Source organism: Impatiens glandulifera, chromosome 3 (genome assembly GCF_907164915.1).
Source record: "Impatiens glandulifera chromosome 3, dImpGla2.1, whole genome shotgun sequence".
Taxonomy (NCBI): Eukaryota; Viridiplantae; Streptophyta; class Magnoliopsida; order Ericales; family Balsaminaceae; genus Impatiens; species Impatiens glandulifera.
In genome coordinates, this window is record NC_061864.1 from 4,831,634 (window position 1) to 4,852,340 (window position 20,707).

Consider the following 20,707-nt stretch of genomic DNA (forward strand, 5'->3'; position numbering starts at 1 on the left):
CATAAATTAAATATATTTGTATAGAGAGAGAATAAATAATTAAATATAAAAATTATTAATTTTTTTTTTTAACTTCAATTAATTATTTTTTTACAAGTACAAGTTCTTAGGTAGTTCACTCAAACAGAAAAAACAATCTGAAATTGAATAAATTGTGAAAAAAATCAATTGCATCTCTAAAATAAAGTTTGATTTAGTAAATTATGTTTTATTTTTAATCTTAATTGTAACTACTAATCTTGGAGGGTCAATGTGTTCTTAAATATAATAATTGTTGATGATTTTATAGAAGTGGAGATTATTTTTTGATAAAAATACTTAAAAAATAAATAAATATATATATATATTAAATAAAAATTTAAAATAAAGAATATTTTAGTATCTTAATTAATGAATTGAGTGATGAGATAAACGAGAGAAGAGTGAAATGATATTTAATTTTATATGAATTATTAAAATAACTCAAACAACAAGGCCTAAAATTAATTAAAAAATAATAAATAAATAAATTTATTATTAATATTTTCTTCTATTAAAGAAGTATAGAAACGGTGATAAAAAATAACTTTAAGTGGTCATTAATATTTATCAAATATATACTCGCACACTCTGTTATTACTCCTTTTAAAAATAAATGAATGAGTTATAACAAACTATATAAATATATATTAAAAAAATGAGTGAATAAGAGGGGAAAAAAAGATTAAAAAAAAGAAAGAGTAGTTCTAATTTTTATGTTTAGCAAGTTCTATTTAACATTTAAATTTTAAACTAATTAGCTGACATATCATTAATTAATATTCTGCAATTTTTTTTCTTCCCTTATCATTATAATGATATTAATAATAACTAGTTAATTTTTATTTATTTTTAAAAATTTAGAAGTTAGATCTATCTCTATATTTGCAACATAGTAGTTAAAGCAATCAAAAACAAATTAATTCAAATTATATGTGAAATTGAGATTTTCATACAAATAAAACAACAAATCACAACTCATGCACCATGGGTTCAAAAGACAATTTTAGAATGTAAATGAATTATTGTAAAAGTATATAAGAAAATATTAATGATTATTTAGATTTAACATCTTATTTCGTTATCAGTTCAATAAAATTTGGTAAGTAGTCAAGCCGCATGTTATCTCAAGAGAAATCATATTTCCCTTACTTTTTTTTATTGTAATATCTTCGATAATAAATATAAATTTTTTTAACAATTTAATCTAACTAAACTAAAAAATAATTCATATTTACATATAATAAAATAAAGTATAAATAAATGAATGAATGTCGTGTTATGGAGTTAATAATTATGCCACCGAAGAAAAGGAGCGAATCTGGTTAATTAATTTGTCCATTAATTGAGTTTTAAGATAAACCCTAATTAACTGGAACGCAAACGCAATAACGTGATGGGTAACTGGCGTTAGACGTTATATATATAGGGCAGTTGGAAACCATTTTGCAGTTGTCAGTTATTTTTTATTTATTATATTTATTTTTTTACTCCAAATTTAACTCGTACGTACAACGTAATAAAGATGAAGCGTGCTCTGTCTCATCCTTGTCTTTTATTAATAATCTTTATATTATAATATTTATTTATTTAATAGCTATAGGAAGAATACAAAAGTTGTAATAATATGGCAAAAGGAGGATAACAAGGAATCATATAATAATAATAATAACATTAAAGAAACTAAAGCAATCAAATAATTATATACAATAGGCTGTCAGAGATTATATTAAAAACAACAAAGAAACTTATAACATCGAATAAGAAAGCTCTTATTTCTCTTGTTTTTATTAAAATATATAAATAAGAGAAAAACACTTATTATGGCCCTTAGAATTTTGTATAATATCTAGAAAGATCCCGAAATCTCATTTGACTTAAAATGAGACATTTTATTGAGTTGGGATTTTTTTTTAATTTAACAAAAATTAAATATTATTTTATCATTTCTCTTTTTTATTATATTATTTAGTTTATTAATTAAAATATTTTATATTTTGTAAAATAAATATTTTATTATTATATATTCTAACTCAAAACCATACCCATCAATATTTTTTCAATAATTAGGTAAGTTAAAAAAACAAGCTGCAATTTCTATTTTAATTTAGGATGTTTTACATTAAAAATTGTTATATAATATATATATATATATATATATATATATATATATATATATATATATATATATATATATATATATATATATATATATATATTGAGTGAGAAATAAAAACAGAAAAAATGAAAATGGTAAGTTAAGTTGTCTTTAATTTGCAAATGCATGTGGACCATTATTATTATCTCTGCAATTCTCCATGTTCTCTCTCACACACCGACAGACGACAGAGTTATTAGTAAGACAAATTAGAAATACCTTCTTTTTTATGATAGTACATGAATGTATGATTTTTTACATTTTTAATTATTACTTTTATTTTTCAAGATTATTTATTATAATTTTTTTATATATTTATAATAATAAATTAAGAATGTGATTGGATAATTATTATTATTGTATTTTTTTAAAGAACCAAAATTAAATTTTAGCTCATAGGCCTGCCCTTCACCAATAGCTGAATTTTATGAACTAGTTTCATGTTTGATATGTGTGGACCATTTTTTATTTTTAATAAAAATCTAATTCCATATAAATTAAGTGATTTGAGTTTTTAATATATTATAAATGAAGTGATTTGATTATTAAAATTAAATAAGATAATTAATAAATTCAACAATATCAAATTAGCTCTAAACAATTGCATATTTGATTTTCTTTTTTAGAAATAAACTCTTCCATCCCCTCCCCCGGCCAAGGGGTTAATGAACTTTCGTATCACCGTGTTTTCCAAGTCAAATAAATTTAAGCCTTCTTTTGATGACCAATTATTAATTTATTTATATATTTTTTTAATTAAAGAAAACTAATCTGACATCTTGCCTTAATTCGAATCATCTTAATAGAATTTAATACTATTAAGCGAAAACGGATTTACGGTAGAGTGGGCTTAAACCCAACCAAGTTCATCTATTCATTTCATCCATAAAAGTTAAAGGGGGTAAACTCGAAGATAAATTGAAAACAGGGGTGTGAATGAAAACATGATAAAAGTTAGGGAGGTGATTTAAGAGATTTGACTTCACGGGAAGTAAAAATAAAATGATAGGTGGGGTCAAGTAAAAGAACCATGGTCAAGTATAGAAAGAGTGGTGTGGTGCCAGCCTGCCTTACAATCATTGGATCGACATTGCTCAATGGCATTTTCGTTATTAACTAAAGATCTGTATCCCTTTTTAAAACCATCTTCTTCAAATTAAAAAGAGCCCCCGCACTCGCACAGTCGCCTCTTTAATTTCAGACTTTGAGAGGTCCATATAGAGCGCGTGTTCTCACGTCCCTCGTTCTTCATTACACTCACTCACTCACTGTCGTAGAATTTGTCGGTCCAGTTCAAAAAGATAAAGATAGCAAATCTTTAGAAAGAACCAAAACCCTAGTCAGTTCATCGTCTTCTTCGATTCGATTCACCTTTTCCGATGAGTTTTCCGATGAGGAAAGAAACCCAACAAGCAACTAATACTCTCGCCGTCGGCAAACAACTCCGATTCCTCTGTTTCGATTCCATTTCAAAACCACTAGTTGCCACATTACTATCTCTTACTCTAGTCATGCTCATTTGGAATCTACAGCCTTACTATGAGAACATAATCCCATCATCTCGCCCAACCAAAACCGCATCCATGGCAGAGAAGCTCGTCAGTTCAACTACTGAAATCGTCGACCCAAATCCAAATAAACGCACTTTCACATCATACGGAAACGCCGCCGCTCTATTCGTGCAAATGGGTGCTTACCGCGGTGGTCCGACGACATTCGCCGTTGTCGGACTATCTTCGAAGCCTATTCACGTATTTGGAAAGCCCTGGTACAAATGCGAATGGATCTCAAACAATGGGTCGTGTTCTATCAAATCCAAAGCTTATAAAATTCTTCCAGATTGGGGATACGGCCGGGTTTACACTGTAATCGTTGTTAATTGCACATTCGCTGTAAATCCCAACTCAGATAATGCAGGTGGGAAGCTTATACTCTACGCGTATTATACTGAATCGCCGAAACGCTATGAAAAGATAACAGCTTTGGAAGAAACGCCAGGGTCGTATGAAGAATCCAGGTTTAATCCTCCTTATCAGTACGAATATCTTTACTGTGGATCATCTCTGTACGGGAATTTAAATGCGGCGAGGATGAGAGAATGGATGGCTTATCATGCCTGGTTCTTTGGGCCGAAATCACATTTCGTTTTTCACGACGCCGGCGGGATATCGCCGGAAGTTAGTAAAGTGCTGGAGCCGTGGATAAAAGCGGGGAGATTGACAGTGCAGGATATTAAGAACCAGGCTGAGTATGACGGCTACTATTATAATCAGTTTCTTATTGTGAATGATTGTCTTCATCGTTACCGGCACGCTGCAAATTGGACGTTTTACTTCGACGTCGATGAATATATCTATCTTCCTGATAAGAACACTACTCTTGAATCAGTTCTTAATGAATTCTCAAACAATACCCAAATCACGATTGAGCAAAACGCCATGTCTAGTATGCTCTGTTTGAACGATTCTAATCACGATAACTCAAGGTAATTTAAAAACAAGACTTCAAATTTTGATTTGTTCATCAGATTTTTCAATATCTTTTGTTATTAGGGATTGGGGATTCGAGAAGTTGATGTTTAGAGATCAAAGAACGAAGATAAGGAGAGACAGGAAATACGCGATTCAAGCGAAGAATGCTTTCGCGACAGGCGTACACATGTCGGAAAATGTGGTCGGCGGGACTCTTCATCAAACGGAATCGAAAATCCGGTACTACCATTACCATAATTCCATCACTATGCATGAAGAACTCTGTCGTAAATGGGTTCCATTAGCCGACAAGAAAAACGTCACTTGGTTCGATAACATCCCGTACGTTTACGATGACAATTTGAAGAAACTGGGCCCGATCATAAGAGAGTTCGAGCGAAATTACTTTAATCAGAGTTCGCCGGCGACGGCGGCGGCGACGGCGGTGTCGCAACATTAGCCTACCTACTAGTAGGAGGACAAAAGACGTATAGGACAACGAACGAGAATAAACTAGAAAAATAAATTATTTTACAGCAAAAACAGAACGTAAGACCTTCCCCATTTTCACATTTATTATATTATATTATATAGTTTAGTTTATTTTGAATTATTTTCCACTTATTAAAAAAGTAGGTAATTTGGTAATTATTGAAGCCCTGAAAAATGGGGGATTGCTTCACCGACACAAGAACAGAACGGGGATGGATGAGGTGTAAAACGGTGACAGCTCATGGGTGGTGTAGGCGTTGAAAAGGCCACGTGTTGCCGGCGAAATTGCAGCTGGCATCCACGTGGCAATGTCTTATTTACTAGGTTTACGTGTGTTTGTTATTGTTATTATTGTACATAAAAGGACCGTTATTATTGGATCAGCCAGCTTATTTATATATATTTTATCTTCCAGAAGATTCTCAGTTTTTATTTATTAAATATTTATATATATGTATTAAATATATTTGCTTCATAATCACGATAATTTGGACTAACTGTTTTTCCTTTGCTATAAAACAAGCTACCAAAAGCCATGAAATAAGGCACAAAGGAACACCACAAGGGTTGTTATAAAGTTAATTTTATTTATCTTGTCATCATTCCACTATAAAATTAATCCGAATATAAAAATAAAATCAATAGCATAAATAATATATATATATAGATTATTCAATTAACAAACAAGTTTCAATATATAATTAAAATATGAGAAATATTTGAGAGTGAAATATTTAGGTGATAGAATGGAGTTCGGAACGATGCTAAGTGAAATAAAAAAAAAAACATCGTTTAATTTTGGGACACCAAATTGCTGTCCTAGAGTGGGATAGATGATCAGACTATAGGATTAGAGATGAATCTGATTGACTAAATAAATAAAAAATTATTTTTTTATATTTTTTTTTATTTTTCTAACCAATTAGGTAATGTATCGTCATTCCTTTCTCATTCACTCCCCAAATTCCCAGTTATTTTGATACTACTCATACCGGCAGTGTTATATCCATTCATAAAATGACACCTATACACAAAAGTGAAGAATCACCCTTCTCATTTGTGGTTAGTTTGATGCTAACAGTACAAACTGTCTTTATTCATTAAGAAAGCGTCACATGTAAAGAAAAAAAAAATCAACAAATAAAGTAATTGATGCTTCACTTTTGTGTATAGGTGTCACTTCATAAATGAGATACAGGTACTACGGTATCATCGAATTAATCCTCATTGTTGATCAACACGAAAAATATATTTAATAGTTATTTAAAAATATAAATTATTTGATAAATAACCAAATTAGTTTATGAATAAGTAAAATATTAATTATTAAACAAAAATGTTCGGATATCTAAAAATTTATCAATCCCACTTAATATTGCTACATCTAATTAGCCGAACCATGTCGACAACAGGGACAGATCTATACTTGCATAGGCCCACCTCTATGGCCATAAAATTGACTATTAATGATTTAATTAATTAATAAATAAATATTTAATATTTTTTCTCTCTAAATTATATTAATATTTTTAATACACTAGATATTAAAATTATGTATTTAATTTATTTATTTGTTTTGTGTTAAAGTTTATAATTGGTATATTTATTTTTAAAATTTTATGGGTCTAATTTTTTTATTTGAGTTTGGTCCCATTCTCTCAGGGTTTTCTATGCATCACAAAAACAAAATTAAATAATAAATGCATTATATTAGCTGTCTATTGGTGTTCGGGAGTTATGATAATAATAAAGTGAGTATAAAGTATAAACAATCAAATCTAATTTGGAGATCACTCATAATTTTATTTGTATATAGTATAAAAAATATAATTTAATTAAAATACATAAAATTTATTTGTTTTTTTCATTGGGCAAAAAAAAAAATGAATTAAGATTTCTGTCCATTTTTTTAACGTTTCTTTTGCATATCGAAAAGGCCCAATTACAAATATAATGGATGGAACACTTAAACAACCTATTTATTTTAATATCTTATTTTAAAATATTATAAATAATTTAGAAAATAATATAGACCTGGATAAAAAATAATTATAAAATGCAGTAAGCCAGTAGGAGATCACGCTATAATGTAAATCAATGTAAAAAATGTTATACCTAACAAAAAAATAAAAATTTATCATCTTCAATTTTAATTTTATGACTTTTCAATTAGATTGTGATACTAAGATATTTTTTTATGAATTTTAGAAAACTATCACTCTAGAGTCACCTTAACTTAGATGTTGTTTCTAATTATACATTGGTTGATGCATGGTTATTTGAAATTTATTTGGATTGTTTAAAAATATTATTTGATAAAAAAAAAATTGATTATATTACAAAGATTAAATTATATCTTTTATTTTATATTTTATATTTTAAAAGGTTAAAAATATAAAATAAGAATATTTTAATTAATATAATGAGATAAATAATGTATGTATTAAACTCAATTGGACTTAGTTTTTTTAATACAATGGCCCATTGGATCCTGCATTGGGCCTTTGATGTTGTTTCATGAAACATGCATGACTGTGGAAATCTTTTACATGTTCTAGATTTGGTTGAAAGTTTTGCCAACACAATTATTCAAATTCACAGTTACTTTATTAATTTATATTTATATATATATATATATATATATATATATATATATATATTAATTTATAAAGTTAACAAGAGACATAGTCATGTTATTCCCCACTTAAATTATAATTTTATTAGTGTACAAAGTTTATGATTTTTTTAACAAAATGACAATAAGTTGTTTTATACAAAAAAAAAATTAGGGTTTAAGCATATGGAGTACAACAATACATGTTTATTTACAAATTGATATTAAATTATTTAAACCTAATATGGAATACAAATCGAGGTTGTATGAAGAAAAATGTTTTGCATAAAAATTAGGTTTGACAAAGAGGTGGTTAGGGTGATGCAAATGAGGATGACTTAAAGTCTTAAACAAATATATGAAGTAAGAAAGTAGTTAGAAGAATTTAATGATGTGAATAATTCAAGCAAATTATGTGTACTAGCTAGAGTGTAATGTTATATTGAATTGAATGGACATAATGTTTTTACTCCTAAGGAAGCTGTGTTCATCTTACAAGTGTCACTTTGGTCAACAACTAAAAAATGATATCATATTGATTACATGATTTAGTGGAAATTCTTTTGAAAATAATGAAAAAAGTATCCAAAAATCATGTGTAAAAGTAGATGCATAAGCAAAACTTAATAAAACGACAAAATATAGAATTTTATAATGAATTACCAACACCAACGTTTGAAATGAATTTTCAGTGAAAAAAACAAAACAATTTTTTTTATACATTAATATAGAAGTCAATTATGCTATAAAAAGGGGTAGTTAAATACGTTAGCAAAGTCGTCAACTTTAATTATGCTAAAAAAAAAAAGATGTTAGTAGAGTTGTTTATTTCAATTTCGCTAGTAGTCTAATTTGACTCTCTTAATTTACTGTAGTTTTTGCGAGAATTTGTAATGATATATTTTTCCTCAGTCTTTTCTATTTTCATGTTTTTAATGTGTACTTCAAGTAATGTATTTTGTCTTATAAATTTTATATTGATTTGAATTTCAGATAGTAACCTACGTTAATAAAAAAAAATAGAATAAAGTCTTTATATACAAAAATAAACATAGCCTTGTTCTCTTTGGGTTTTTTAAAAAATCTATTCCAAAACAATTTTCAATCAATCACTTTTTAACAATCACATCACTCATTTCATTAATCAAAATATTAAAATACCTTCTATTTTAAATTATTATTTTTTATTTTATTCATATATATTAATACCCTTTAAGTCTTTTTACCAAAAATAATCATCATTTTCTCAAAATCATCACCAATCATTACCTTTTTCCCTCTCTAAGTTTTTTCAAAAACCCCAATTCGAACAAGGCCATATATTGATATCTCTCAGTCAAAGATATATATAAAAACATAAAATAAGTTTGACTGGCGGAACATAATATGAACTTTATGACTTTTTCTCATTCATATGTCACTTGTACTTGCGTAACAAGAAATGGGGTAATCAGCACAAAAAAAAACAAAAAAAAAAATCAAGTGACGCTGCTGCTCTCATTATTTTTATTATATTGTAAATTGTAATAGAGACTTTATTTAATAAAATTGAACAAATATTATCTTGATAATGTTTCTTGTCTAAAAGAAATAATTTTATTTTACTAGTAGTTAGTTATATACCATTATTAATGAATAATTTAATATTGAAGAGAAAATTTAGAAGAGAAATGACATAGTATGTAATATAATTAACTGAAAAAATAACATATTTTTTCATTCTTTTCTTTATTTTTCTTTATCATTTTCCCAATGATGTGATCATTCTCTCAATTACTGTTCTTTTTTACTCCTATTAAGTTAAATAATTAGAGAATTTTTTTAGTGAGTGACCTAATGTCAAATGTTTATATTATGAAATTAATTAGCAAAAATAAATAAGAAATTTAAATAATCTAAAAGAACTCTTCCAAATAAACATGTTATAATTGCAGAAATATATATATATATATGCCAAGGTTACACCTGCGCGGACAGAAGTATAATTATGACCGGTTTGACTGAAATTTATTATATATTTTAAAGTCAAACTCAAATGTATTATTCAATATTCACGAGTAAATCTAAACCATTCCTTTACTTAGGCCTCGTTTGAATTGGGTTTTTAAAAAAATCTACAAGGAGAAAAAGATAATAATTTTTAATAATTTTGAGGAAGTGAAGATAATTTTAAAAAGTTAATAATTATTTTTTGTGAAAAGACTTAAAATGTATTGATATATATAAATAAAATAAAAACAATAATTTTTAATATAAGGTATTTTACTATTTTAGTTAATTATATGAGTGATATAATTGATTAAAAAATTACTTTTGTTTAGGTTATTTTAAAAATTCAAACCAGGCCTTATTTGTTTTTGTTAATATAAAGAGAAATGAAGATGCTTCTTAAAATAATATATCTTACTTTTATTTCAAGTATTTTGGTTAATGAAGGAGGAAAAAGTTTTTTTGTTTTACCTAGGTTTTGTCCTAAAAATATAAAAAAAAACTAGTTTTTATAATTTGAAAAGTAATTTACTTTTTTACTTTAAAGAATATGGTGGAGAGGAGAGGAGAGGAGAGGAGAGGAGAGGAGAGGAGAGGAGAGGAGAGGAGAGGAGGATAGTTTAGAGAGATAAGATAAAATAATTTTATTTAAATGATAAAATTATTTAATTTGATAATTGATAAAATATTTGAGTTTTAAAATAAAAATTGAGTTTTCAAAAACTCTTTCATCAAACAAGTTCTTATTATTATTTAAATATTTATCAAATTAAATATCAAAATATATCTTACTCTATTTTTATTAAATTTCAAATATAACAAGATATTTTAATATTTTATCTTACAATTTTTTTTATCAAACAACTTGATTTTTTTTTTTTAATTATAAAAATCTGTAAAAACCAACTTAAGCTTGTTAGACGTTCACTATTTGAGTTTTTAATGGATTTTTAGAAAAGAAAAAAATGTTAAATGAAAAGTAAGTTATTTAGTTTTTTATTAATTTTAAATTACTAAAATCTACTTATATATTTTAAAATTTATATAAATAAAGGAAGAATAATTACTATAATATTCTTTTATATTTTTAATTTTATAAAATTAAAGAAAAAGTAATTAATATAATGTTTTTTTTATATTTTAAAATTTATAAAAATAAAATAAAAATATTTTAATTAATAAAATAAGTGATTAAATAATTAAAATAAAATAAAATATGATATTAATTTATTTTCTAATTAAAAAAATCAATACCAAACTCTAATCAATGTCACATCCTAAATGGTTTTACCCATGTTAATATTGATTTTGGGACTAATGACAATTTTTTCTTGACTAACCTTAATAATTTTTAGATGTTTCTTTTAATAGAGTAGTCTTGACATATAATAAACTAAAAAATAAATTGATTTTCTGTGTTAGAAAATGTGTAATATTTGTTTAAATAATATTTATTTAAATAATAAAAAATATATTAATCATATTTTTTTTATTTGCGACTTTTCTATACAACCTACTTCATTTTTAATGAGTTACTCTAAATATTACTAACTTTTGTGTCAAATGGAATGACTACGATTATAGCAACCACATCGTGTACTATTGGAATTAATCGATTTATGTTATATTGCGGTGAACGATCTAAAAAGAAAGTAATAAAAGAAATTTTGATTAAAAAGTTATGAAAATGATCGTCTACAAAATTTATGTTACAGTATGAAAAATCTATGATCTTTCGTTTTCAAATTTTTATATTGTTTTTATTGATGCAATATCTCATATCTCATGAACTCAAATAGTATCAAAATTATTATATTTTAATTTAATTTATTAGAGTATAAGATGTGTAATGAATATTTTTATGTTTAATTTTCAATGTGTAATAAACTTTAGTTGTAAAAACGATTTAAATATTACGACGAGTATTTTATCGTGAACTATTTGACATGAAAGAAACCGTATGACGTTCAATATTAATGGTCGACTGATACGTTTACTCCACATCGTTAATATTATAACGATCGAGGAGATCTGTTCTGGAAAATCGGTCAAGGCGGTCGGTGAATTAATTGATATGTAAGATCTCCTAGTTCGTTAAAGATTATTTTATGTTATGTTTGTTATATGTGGATATTTTGGCTTATTTTCCATTGTTGTTTTCTCGTTGATTAATCTGGTTATGTTTGGTGACAAAGTGAATACTCATGTTTTGTATTGTTATTATTTACATTATATTTTATTGACATTTTTTAAAATAAAAAATTATATTTTTAATTTAATTTAACTCATCTCAATATTAAATTAAATAAAGTTCAGTCAACTTAAATACATGAATAAGTTTACTATGTGAATTAAATAAACTTATAATGAAGATTATATAATATATTTATACACTTTCATACATAATGAAGAATAATTATATTCTGACCCAAAAAATTAAAATAATTGTATGCATGCCAAAGTGTAGATGACCGCGTACCACGTCATTGCTTATCCTCTCTCTTCATTTATGAGAGATGAGAGAGAAACCCCTTTTTCTTAAAAAAAATATATATAAAAAAAATAAAACTTTTCTGTTAGTACGCGTGAATATATTATTCCAGTGGTGGTGGCGCCCATTTGTTTTTGTCTATAAAGCTGCCCAGCGTAGATGTTTCTGTTATGACCATATCGCTTACGCAATTCAAACAGCTCCTTCTCCAATAAAACCTCCTTCTCGGCCGCTTTATTTCACCACTTTCTCCTTACACAGTTACGTACGCCTCTCTTTTCTCTCTCTCTCTCTCTAGAATCATCTCGATCAATCTATCGGAAATCAACGACGAAATTAGATGGGAAGCTGTTTATCATCTTCTTCGGCGGCTACAGTTCGACGAGGCGGATCTGATCTCCAGAAGCAATCATCCAACAAGGCCAATGTGGTTTCTCCTAACGGCCAGCTAAGGCAATACGAAGTTCCTATAACCGTCGCCGGAGTACTCATCGACGACCAGAAACTCGAATCTATGGAGGAGGTAGTAGGAGTATCCAAATCGGCTTTCTTCATCTGCAATTCAGATAACTTGTACTTCAACGAGCATATAAAAGCGATGGATATGGATGATGTTCTTCAGGCAGGTCAGATTTACTTTTTGTTGCCTTCGTCCAAGCTTCGTCTTCCTCTCTCAGCTTCCGAAATGGCTGCTTTGGCTGTGAAGGCAACAATTGCTCTCCAGAAAACTCCTCCTTCTTCCTCTGACTCAAACCGTGGCCGTCGCCAGAGTAAAAAGGCGAGAATCTCCCCTGTGGTAGAAGAAGCAGCGAAGGTTTCTAGTTATAATCCTTACATCGATGGAGGAGAAGATTACAGCGTGCAGAAGACGGTGAAAAACGGCAATTATTATCCTATCGGTACTTTGGCATCATCATCATCAAAATCTTCGTCTCTGTCTATGAGATCTGGTTCTGTGAGGAAGTTGCAGAGAAATCCTTCTAAACGTGCGAGAATCTTCATGGCAGCTCGATCTTTCAAGATCAAATTATCCACAATTTACGAAGGTTCCATAGTTTAGTAATCATTCTACCTGCCTGGATGGATCCATTCAAGAATGAAAATCTAGTTTTGAATTTTGTTGATGCCAATTAATAATAATAATAATATTTGTAGTTTGTAAACTAATTAATATACTCCCATGTAAATTTGTACTATGTGGAGATCGATGATCCGTATGTATGATTTGATTGAAAACTTAATTATGAGTTTATTCTTTCCTGTTAATTAATGATCAATTGTTATTTACTATTGCTAATTTTATATATTACTATCGTGTTATAATTCATTTCAGCCAAATTATTATTGAACTGTTTGTATAAAATAAGACTCTGGAATTTTAAAACTTTGAGTGTGTATCTCTATAAAAATAAATATTATATTTAAAACTAAAATAATTGCTAGACTCTACATAAAATTATGTCACGAATTCTTAAAATAAATATAAATTTTATATCTATTCAAATTTATTAAATCTTTTTTAAATTACACATTTTCTATTTACTCAAACTAACTTTATATTTAATTTTAAAAAAATATGTCCAAAATATTTTTAAATATTATTTAATTTAAAAATATGACAAATTAATTATAAAAATTAAAATAACAATTTATGTCCTAATTCAAAATTTAAGTCTCACCCATACCATTTCAAACTTTACTAAAATAGTAATTGATTAAATTGATTTACTGAGTTTAATTTATATCATTATATTAACAAATTGTTTACCTCACTATCAAGTTATAATATATATATATATATATTAGTCCCCACACACACACCCCAGTTCCAGCCTATTTCTATACTTATTCCATGAATGCTCATTTTATAATAAAATATATATTTTCAGAAAACCATAAGAAAAACATGACAATATAATAATTTCCCTATCAACAATCTTGTAATACTATATTCCGCCTTTAATAATTTCTCTAAAACAATATTTAAAGCTATAAATTAAATCTTAGAAGATTACAAGAGACATCTAGTACCACATGGTCCACATTCAATCCTCTATAGTATAGACTAACAAATTAATTGGAAATCGACCATATATAGGATAAAACTAGTCCTAAATGTCATCCAAAGATCGACCATAGATTTTGTGTGACAATAATTTCTCTTAAGATATCTCATTTCTACCATGAGGACCACACTTCCATTTGTCATATTTGTTGCAATTAATTAATACACAATAGAACCAACTATCATCAAAATTTATAGACAGCGATTTGAAAAAAAAAATCAAATAACTTTGACAAAATTGGTTTGTTTTAGCTTGATCATATCTTTTGAATTAAATATGTACTCGTAACACTTCACGTATAGTACAACATCTAATTCTTACACCATTTATTATTGTTTGACAAAAGATATTATAGTTGGAACTAGAAACTAGATATATATTGCAGGTGTGGAATGATGGAGTTTGGCTCCCTTATCTTGACGGTGACCTTTTCAACTAATAATTTCAATCTTCAAGTGAGAAAAGATATGATGCATGCATGCCTAAGGTTGTCTCTTTGACTTCAAACAATTTCCATGGTTAATATTTTGTGTACCTTTCTTTCAAACTATTTGGACATTTAATTTGTGATGAGAAAATTCAAACATCAGAATCCACATGTAATCGAGTGGATGAGATTAATCGTACAATACGAGTTTGACAACACTATACATCTAAACTTAGAGTATTCTTAGTGATAATTATAAATTATTCAATATTTAAAAATTGGACCATATCTACTTGACTTTCTTTTTCTAAAAAATACTTTTATATAACATAAAAAAAGGAAAAATAAACTTTAAAATGGGGAAATTGGACTAAATGACCCTAAAGATAGGGGTATTTGCGTCCGTGGTCACTGATAATTAAATTTGATCTGGTGACCACTTTATTTTTTTTTGGACGAAATTACCCTTTTCGCGTAACGCGAAGTGGCTTCGCGAGACGTGAAGTGAATTAGGTTAATATAAATACTTAAAATTTTCATTTCCTTCATTTTGCTTCTCTCTCTTTCTCTCTCTTCTCTCTCTTCTCTCTCTCTGTTCTTGTTCGTCGGCCGGCGACGACGAAAACTTTGGCGACGGCGACGGCGAAAACTTTGGCGACGAGGACTACGATTATGCCCCATGAATCTACAAAGATAAGAAAACCTTAACCTGAATCGATGTTTATAATACAGATTTATGTTCTTATTTCAATACCTTCATTTCAAACCCTAACTCTAACCCAAATCGATTTATGTTCATGTTTCCAGCATCTCCATCTGAAAACCTTAAATTAATTAAATCTGTTCATATTGGTTCATACTGGTTCATATTGATTCATTTTTTTGTTCATCTTATTGTTCTTATGTCGATGATGATATTTGCAGATCATATGAGTTCTGTTTCGCGAAGTGCTTCTCGTTACGCGAAGGGCTTCTCGTTACGCGAAGGGCTTCTCGTTACGCGAAGGGCTTCTCGTTTCGCGAAGGGTTTCTCGTTTCGCGAAGGGCTTTATGTTTCGTCATATGGGTCTGGATTCAGTGAAGAAGTACTTACAGCAAGACGGAAACCGGCTAAGTGTCGACGTTATAGATGAATGATTTTCTCAATAGTAAATACAATTGAGTTGTTTTCATTTAGGTGTTCTATAATTATATGTTAAAGGGTTTATTTATAGAATTGCATTTTGAAAAGGGGGAGACATAGAGAAATTGAGATTGGACTTGGATAAACTTCCCTTTCATATTAAGGGACTTTAATCCAATTTGCATTATTAAACTTAATCCTAATGGACATTAAAATAAGCTTCATTTACTCAAATTCTCTAATTAAAATGAGGCTTCATTTCTTTTGTCTTTTTTATTTTTTTAATCAGATATATATAAAGTTTTTCTAATTATTAATGTAATATTGTACTTTCATCCTGTCACCTAAAGAAATCAAATGATAAACATATTTTTGTTATTTACATTTGGGATAGAAATTTAAGACAAAACTCACCAAAATGTAATGTTTTTATCATTCATACTCACCAAGAAGTTTCAAACTAGACTAGAGAGTTATCATATATAAAGCTATAAAAAAAACAAAAAATGGAGAACCAGTCTAGTTATTATTTGAACAAATAAGATATATCTTTTCTTTGGATATTGGTGGTAGTCTATTATGGAAATGAAAAATTGTTCTCATTCACCTAATCATTCACCTAATATTTTCTTTGTCCTCGTCAATTTGTTCTAGTTGTTCATATTGCGCACCACCACGCCCATTATTATGATTGTCTGATTTTCTTTGTCCTCGTCGACGACATTCATGTTCATACAATCCCTCCACTTCATCCTCCGGTTCCTCACGATCCTTTGGCTTCTCATAAGATCGCTCACGAGATTTCTCCCTATCACCCTCTCTATTTCTTCCCTTTTCACGGGATTTTTCCCTACACATGATGGGGGTGAACATTAGAAGCATTCATATCAAAATGCACAAACTGAAATTCAGATTAAAAAACACTAACTGTGTTTGGGAGAGGTACAATTCCAATTCTTTTGTTTGTTTAACAATTTAAAACTAAGAATTCAAATGAAAGCACCAAGGGTGTATGTAGTATTACCGGTTTGCATGACGATCAACCCTTTAGTATTCGTAGTGCTTATGTAGTATGCCCTTCGCGAAACGAGAAGCCCTTCGCGTAACGAGAAGTCATTCGCGTAACGAGAAGCCCTTCGCGTAACGAGAAGCCCTTCGCGTAACGAGAAGCCCTTCGCGTAACGAGAAGCCCTTCGCGTAACGAGAAGCACTTCGCGAAACAGAACCCATATGATCTACAAATATCATCATCGATATAAGAACAATAAGATGAACAAAAAAATGAATCAATATGAATCAATATGAACCAGTATGAACCAATATGAACAGATTTAATTGATTTAAGGTTTTCAGATGGAGATGCTGGAAACATGAACATAAATCGATTTGGGTTAGAGTTAGGGTTTGAAATGAAGATATTGAAATAAGAACATAAATCTGTATTATAAACATCGATTCAGGTTAAGGTTTTCTTATTTTTGTAGATTCATGGGGCATAATCGTAGTCCTCGTCGCCAAAGTTTTCGCCGTCGCCGTCGCCGGCCGACGAACAAGAACAGAGAGAGAAGAGAGAGAGGAGAGAGAAGAGAGAGAAAGAGAGAGAAGCAAAATGAAGGAAATGAAAATTTTAAGTATTTATATTAACCTAATTCACTTCGCGTCTCGCGAAGTCAGTTCGCGTTACGCGAAAATGGTAATTTCGTCCAAAAAAAATAAAATGGTCACCAGATCAAATTTAATTATCAGTGACCACGGACGCAAATACCCATATCTTTAGGGTCATTTAGTCCAATTTCCCTTAAAATGAACCCCAAAACATTGAAGAATAAATATATATAAAAGGGAGATAAGAAGGTAGCTAGATAGCTAGGTAAGGTTGTTGGTATTGGCCGGCACTATTAGTTGTATGTGACATTTATTTAAAAGTCATCATATTCACATGTATGTGTTTATCCTAGTATTCTATATATAGCTAGTTCATTTAAAATGTTAAGTGTGATATATATAATATATGAGGAGTGATAGAGTGAAAGAATTTGGTGAGGGAATGACTTGACATCACTTAATTGGTTGAAAAATGTAAAAGTGGGAGGAAAGAGAGAAAAGAGAGAAATTATTTGATTTTTTCAGCAAATAAAATTACCAAATTCCCTCACCTAATCATTTCTCATAATATATATATACACCACAAATGTAAGAATATATATTATACAACATTCTTGGTCACAATTCTTTTATATATATATATATATATATATATATATATATATATATATATTTTGACCTATTCAATTAAATACATCAAATTTAAACTTAAACATATATAACCGTTGATATATAAAATAATCAAATTTATTAATTTATTTTTATTGGGAAGAGTTTCAATGGTGTGGTCAATAATTGTAGATTATTATTTTTTTTGTAAGAGTATACTTGCAAGACACGTAAACTTTTTTATTTTTTATTTTAGACTAGGAAAAAATATTACAACATCAATTATATACGGAAAATTTGAAATCATGTTGTATGAGCTAAAATTATTGTCAAATCCCTCTCAATACTAATTAAGATCAGTCTTTACTTGCCTTCAATTCAATGAAAATAAAAATTAATATTTATAAAATACTTTTGTATAAAATATTTTAAAATGTATTTTTAAAATTTATAAAATACTAGTACGTACGTACAGTGTTTTGTAAGATAAATAATATTTTATTTTGTTAACATTAAGTTTATTGTCCTTATTTTTTTTCTTTACTTTACATTATATTAAATATTTCTTTTATTCTATTTTCTTGCTTAATTAGTCTCTCTAAAGTAATATATGTTTAATAGGATTAACTTATTTAAATAGTTAACTATGCTTGATTTGATTTGATATTTGTTTTAACTTATAATTTTTATTAGTTATAAATTATTCAATTTATTAGTTAAACCTTAAATATATTTTAATTTGATTTATACACATTAATTTTTTCGCTGAAATAGTTATAATAACTTACTATTTCATCAAAATTTTGATGCAAGCATATAACCAATTTTAACATTAACAATAAATTTTATTTATCAATAAAAATATTATTTACTTTTTCATTAAATATTAGTCATTTTTTAAATTTGACACCCAATAATTAAAATTTTATAACTTAATATTATTTATTTTATAATAACTCAATAATGTAGCTCAAATTACAATGCTAAAGTTCAATTCTCATTTAAATGAGGAAAAACACTTCATAAACTAAATCAAATCAATTATTTAAATATCCCAATTAGGAAGAATGCATTTACACACTTATGTCTACAACTTAATCTCTAAAATCTAATCAAACATATATATATATATATATATATATATATATATATATATAGTTTATAATATATTGGTAATTAATAATATAATTGTGAAAATTGATAAATAATAAGGAAGAGTTGTTTGACATTTATTATTTTTTAGTGGTCCTAATGTGTTTGAAATCTTAACCTTGTTCACATAAATTCTTATCCTAAGAGATATTTGATATGAATTTGAAATAATCCAAAAGGAACAAGGTCCAAATTCACCTCAATATCTATATTTGTTGTCCCCGATTTTTGTAAAAATAATATATTGATTATTTGTATTCAATTGAGATAACTTATTATTAAACAACTAAGAGGATCATACAAAAAATTCAATTTAATTTAATATATGAAAAATATAGAGACCACTACATACTTAACTATATAAAGTAAAGAGCACTTATAAAAAAAAAAAGAGAGTCAAATCTTGATTCTTTCATAGTAATGACATTCCTATTACTTGTAGGCTTCAAAGAGCTTAGGAGTTAAGATAAATGAGAATTAAATAATGTTTTTGATGTTTACTATTACTTTGAGTATTTGCTTAAAAAAGAAACTAATCATGATTTGATTATATATTCAAACTATGGGACAACAACTTTTTAATACCACCTTCAAGTTTCAACCACTTAGTGAAGATGTCCCATAAAACACAAAACTAGGGCTTTCCAATTTCTAATATCAAAGCTGTTACACACTAGCTAGTAGGACAATAATTTGATATATATATTAGATGTATCTTGTATATTTACGCAACCTTTTTAATATTCTCTTATAATTTATCTTTTGAATTTCATTTAGTTTGTTCCATTTTATAGGTCTAGTTTAAAACCACCTATGTCGTATCTGGTTTTGAACCAAAAAATATATAAATTTATTTGAATATTAATTTAAATAAAATAATCTTAATTATATATATAAATATATATATATATATATATATTTAATGTAAAAAATATCATGAATCATTATATGTCAAATTAATTCAATTTTAAAATGTTATGAAAGGAAATCTCGTGTGATTTTAAATTATCTTAATATTGATTCTTATTATTTGTACTTTATATTATTTTTCGTTCAAACCAACTATACAAAATATTTTAGTGTATAATAAAAATTCAACTACCATAACTTTAATTATATTATAAATACAATGATCAGATTAGTGGTAGTGGTGACTCTTCTAACTAAAAAATTATTCAAAGGAATGAAGTCATGCTCACAAACAATCATTATCAAATTCAACAATTCAATTACCAATAAAGAAGTATAGAGCCAAACAAGTGATTAGAAAAAGTAAATGAGCTACGAGATCAGCAAATTAGGATCCGAAAGTAGTGGAAATTATATTGGCTACAATGAAAATAAAATGTTTAGTATGAAAGGTATGCTTTAGTTGTATGTAATATGCTTTAATCTCTGTTTTTTTTTCTTTTTCTAATTTGATACTCTAAGGTCGTTTAATTATTTTAATCAAAACTAGAGTTTGTCTAATTTTGTTAATTGACTATTTCTC

The 20,707-nt window shown here is 27.5% G+C and overlaps 2 protein-coding genes across 2 annotated transcripts; both read left to right on the forward strand.

Annotated features, from left to right (window-relative positions):
* The first annotated feature begins 3,385 nt into the window (after nt 1-3,385).
* On the forward strand, nt 3,386-5,556 carry LOC124931576 (galactan beta-1,4-galactosyltransferase GALS1-like). Its single transcript, XM_047472075.1, has 2 exons — nt 3,386-4,661; nt 4,729-5,556. Exons 1-2 carry the CDS (start codon nt 3,556-3,558, stop codon nt 5,105-5,107), a joined length of 1,485 nt encoding a protein of 494 aa, XP_047328031.1. The 5' UTR covers nt 3,386-3,555; the 3' UTR covers nt 5,108-5,556.
* Nucleotides 5,557-12,440: 6,884 nt separating this feature from the next.
* Nucleotides 12,441-13,494, forward strand: LOC124932115. Its single transcript, XM_047472720.1, has one exon. It carries the CDS (start codon nt 12,574-12,576, stop codon nt 13,291-13,293), a length of 720 nt encoding a protein of 239 aa, XP_047328676.1. The 5' UTR covers nt 12,441-12,573; the 3' UTR covers nt 13,294-13,494.
* Nucleotides 13,495-20,707: the final 7,213 nt, after the last annotated feature.

Excerpts from the sequence above, each read along its gene's own strand:
- LOC124931576 (XM_047472075.1), top strand. The coding sequence starts at position 3,556 with ATGAGTTTTCCGATGAGGAAAGAAACCCAACAAGCAACTAATACTCTC. Across the intron at positions 4,662-4,728 it reads TCTAATCACGATAACTCAAG|GGATTGGGGATTCGAGAAGT; the intron begins GTAATTTAAAAA and ends TTTTGTTATTAG.
- LOC124932115 (XM_047472720.1), top strand. The coding sequence starts at position 12,574 with ATGGGAAGCTGTTTATCATCTTCTTCGGCGGCTACAGTTCGACGAGGC.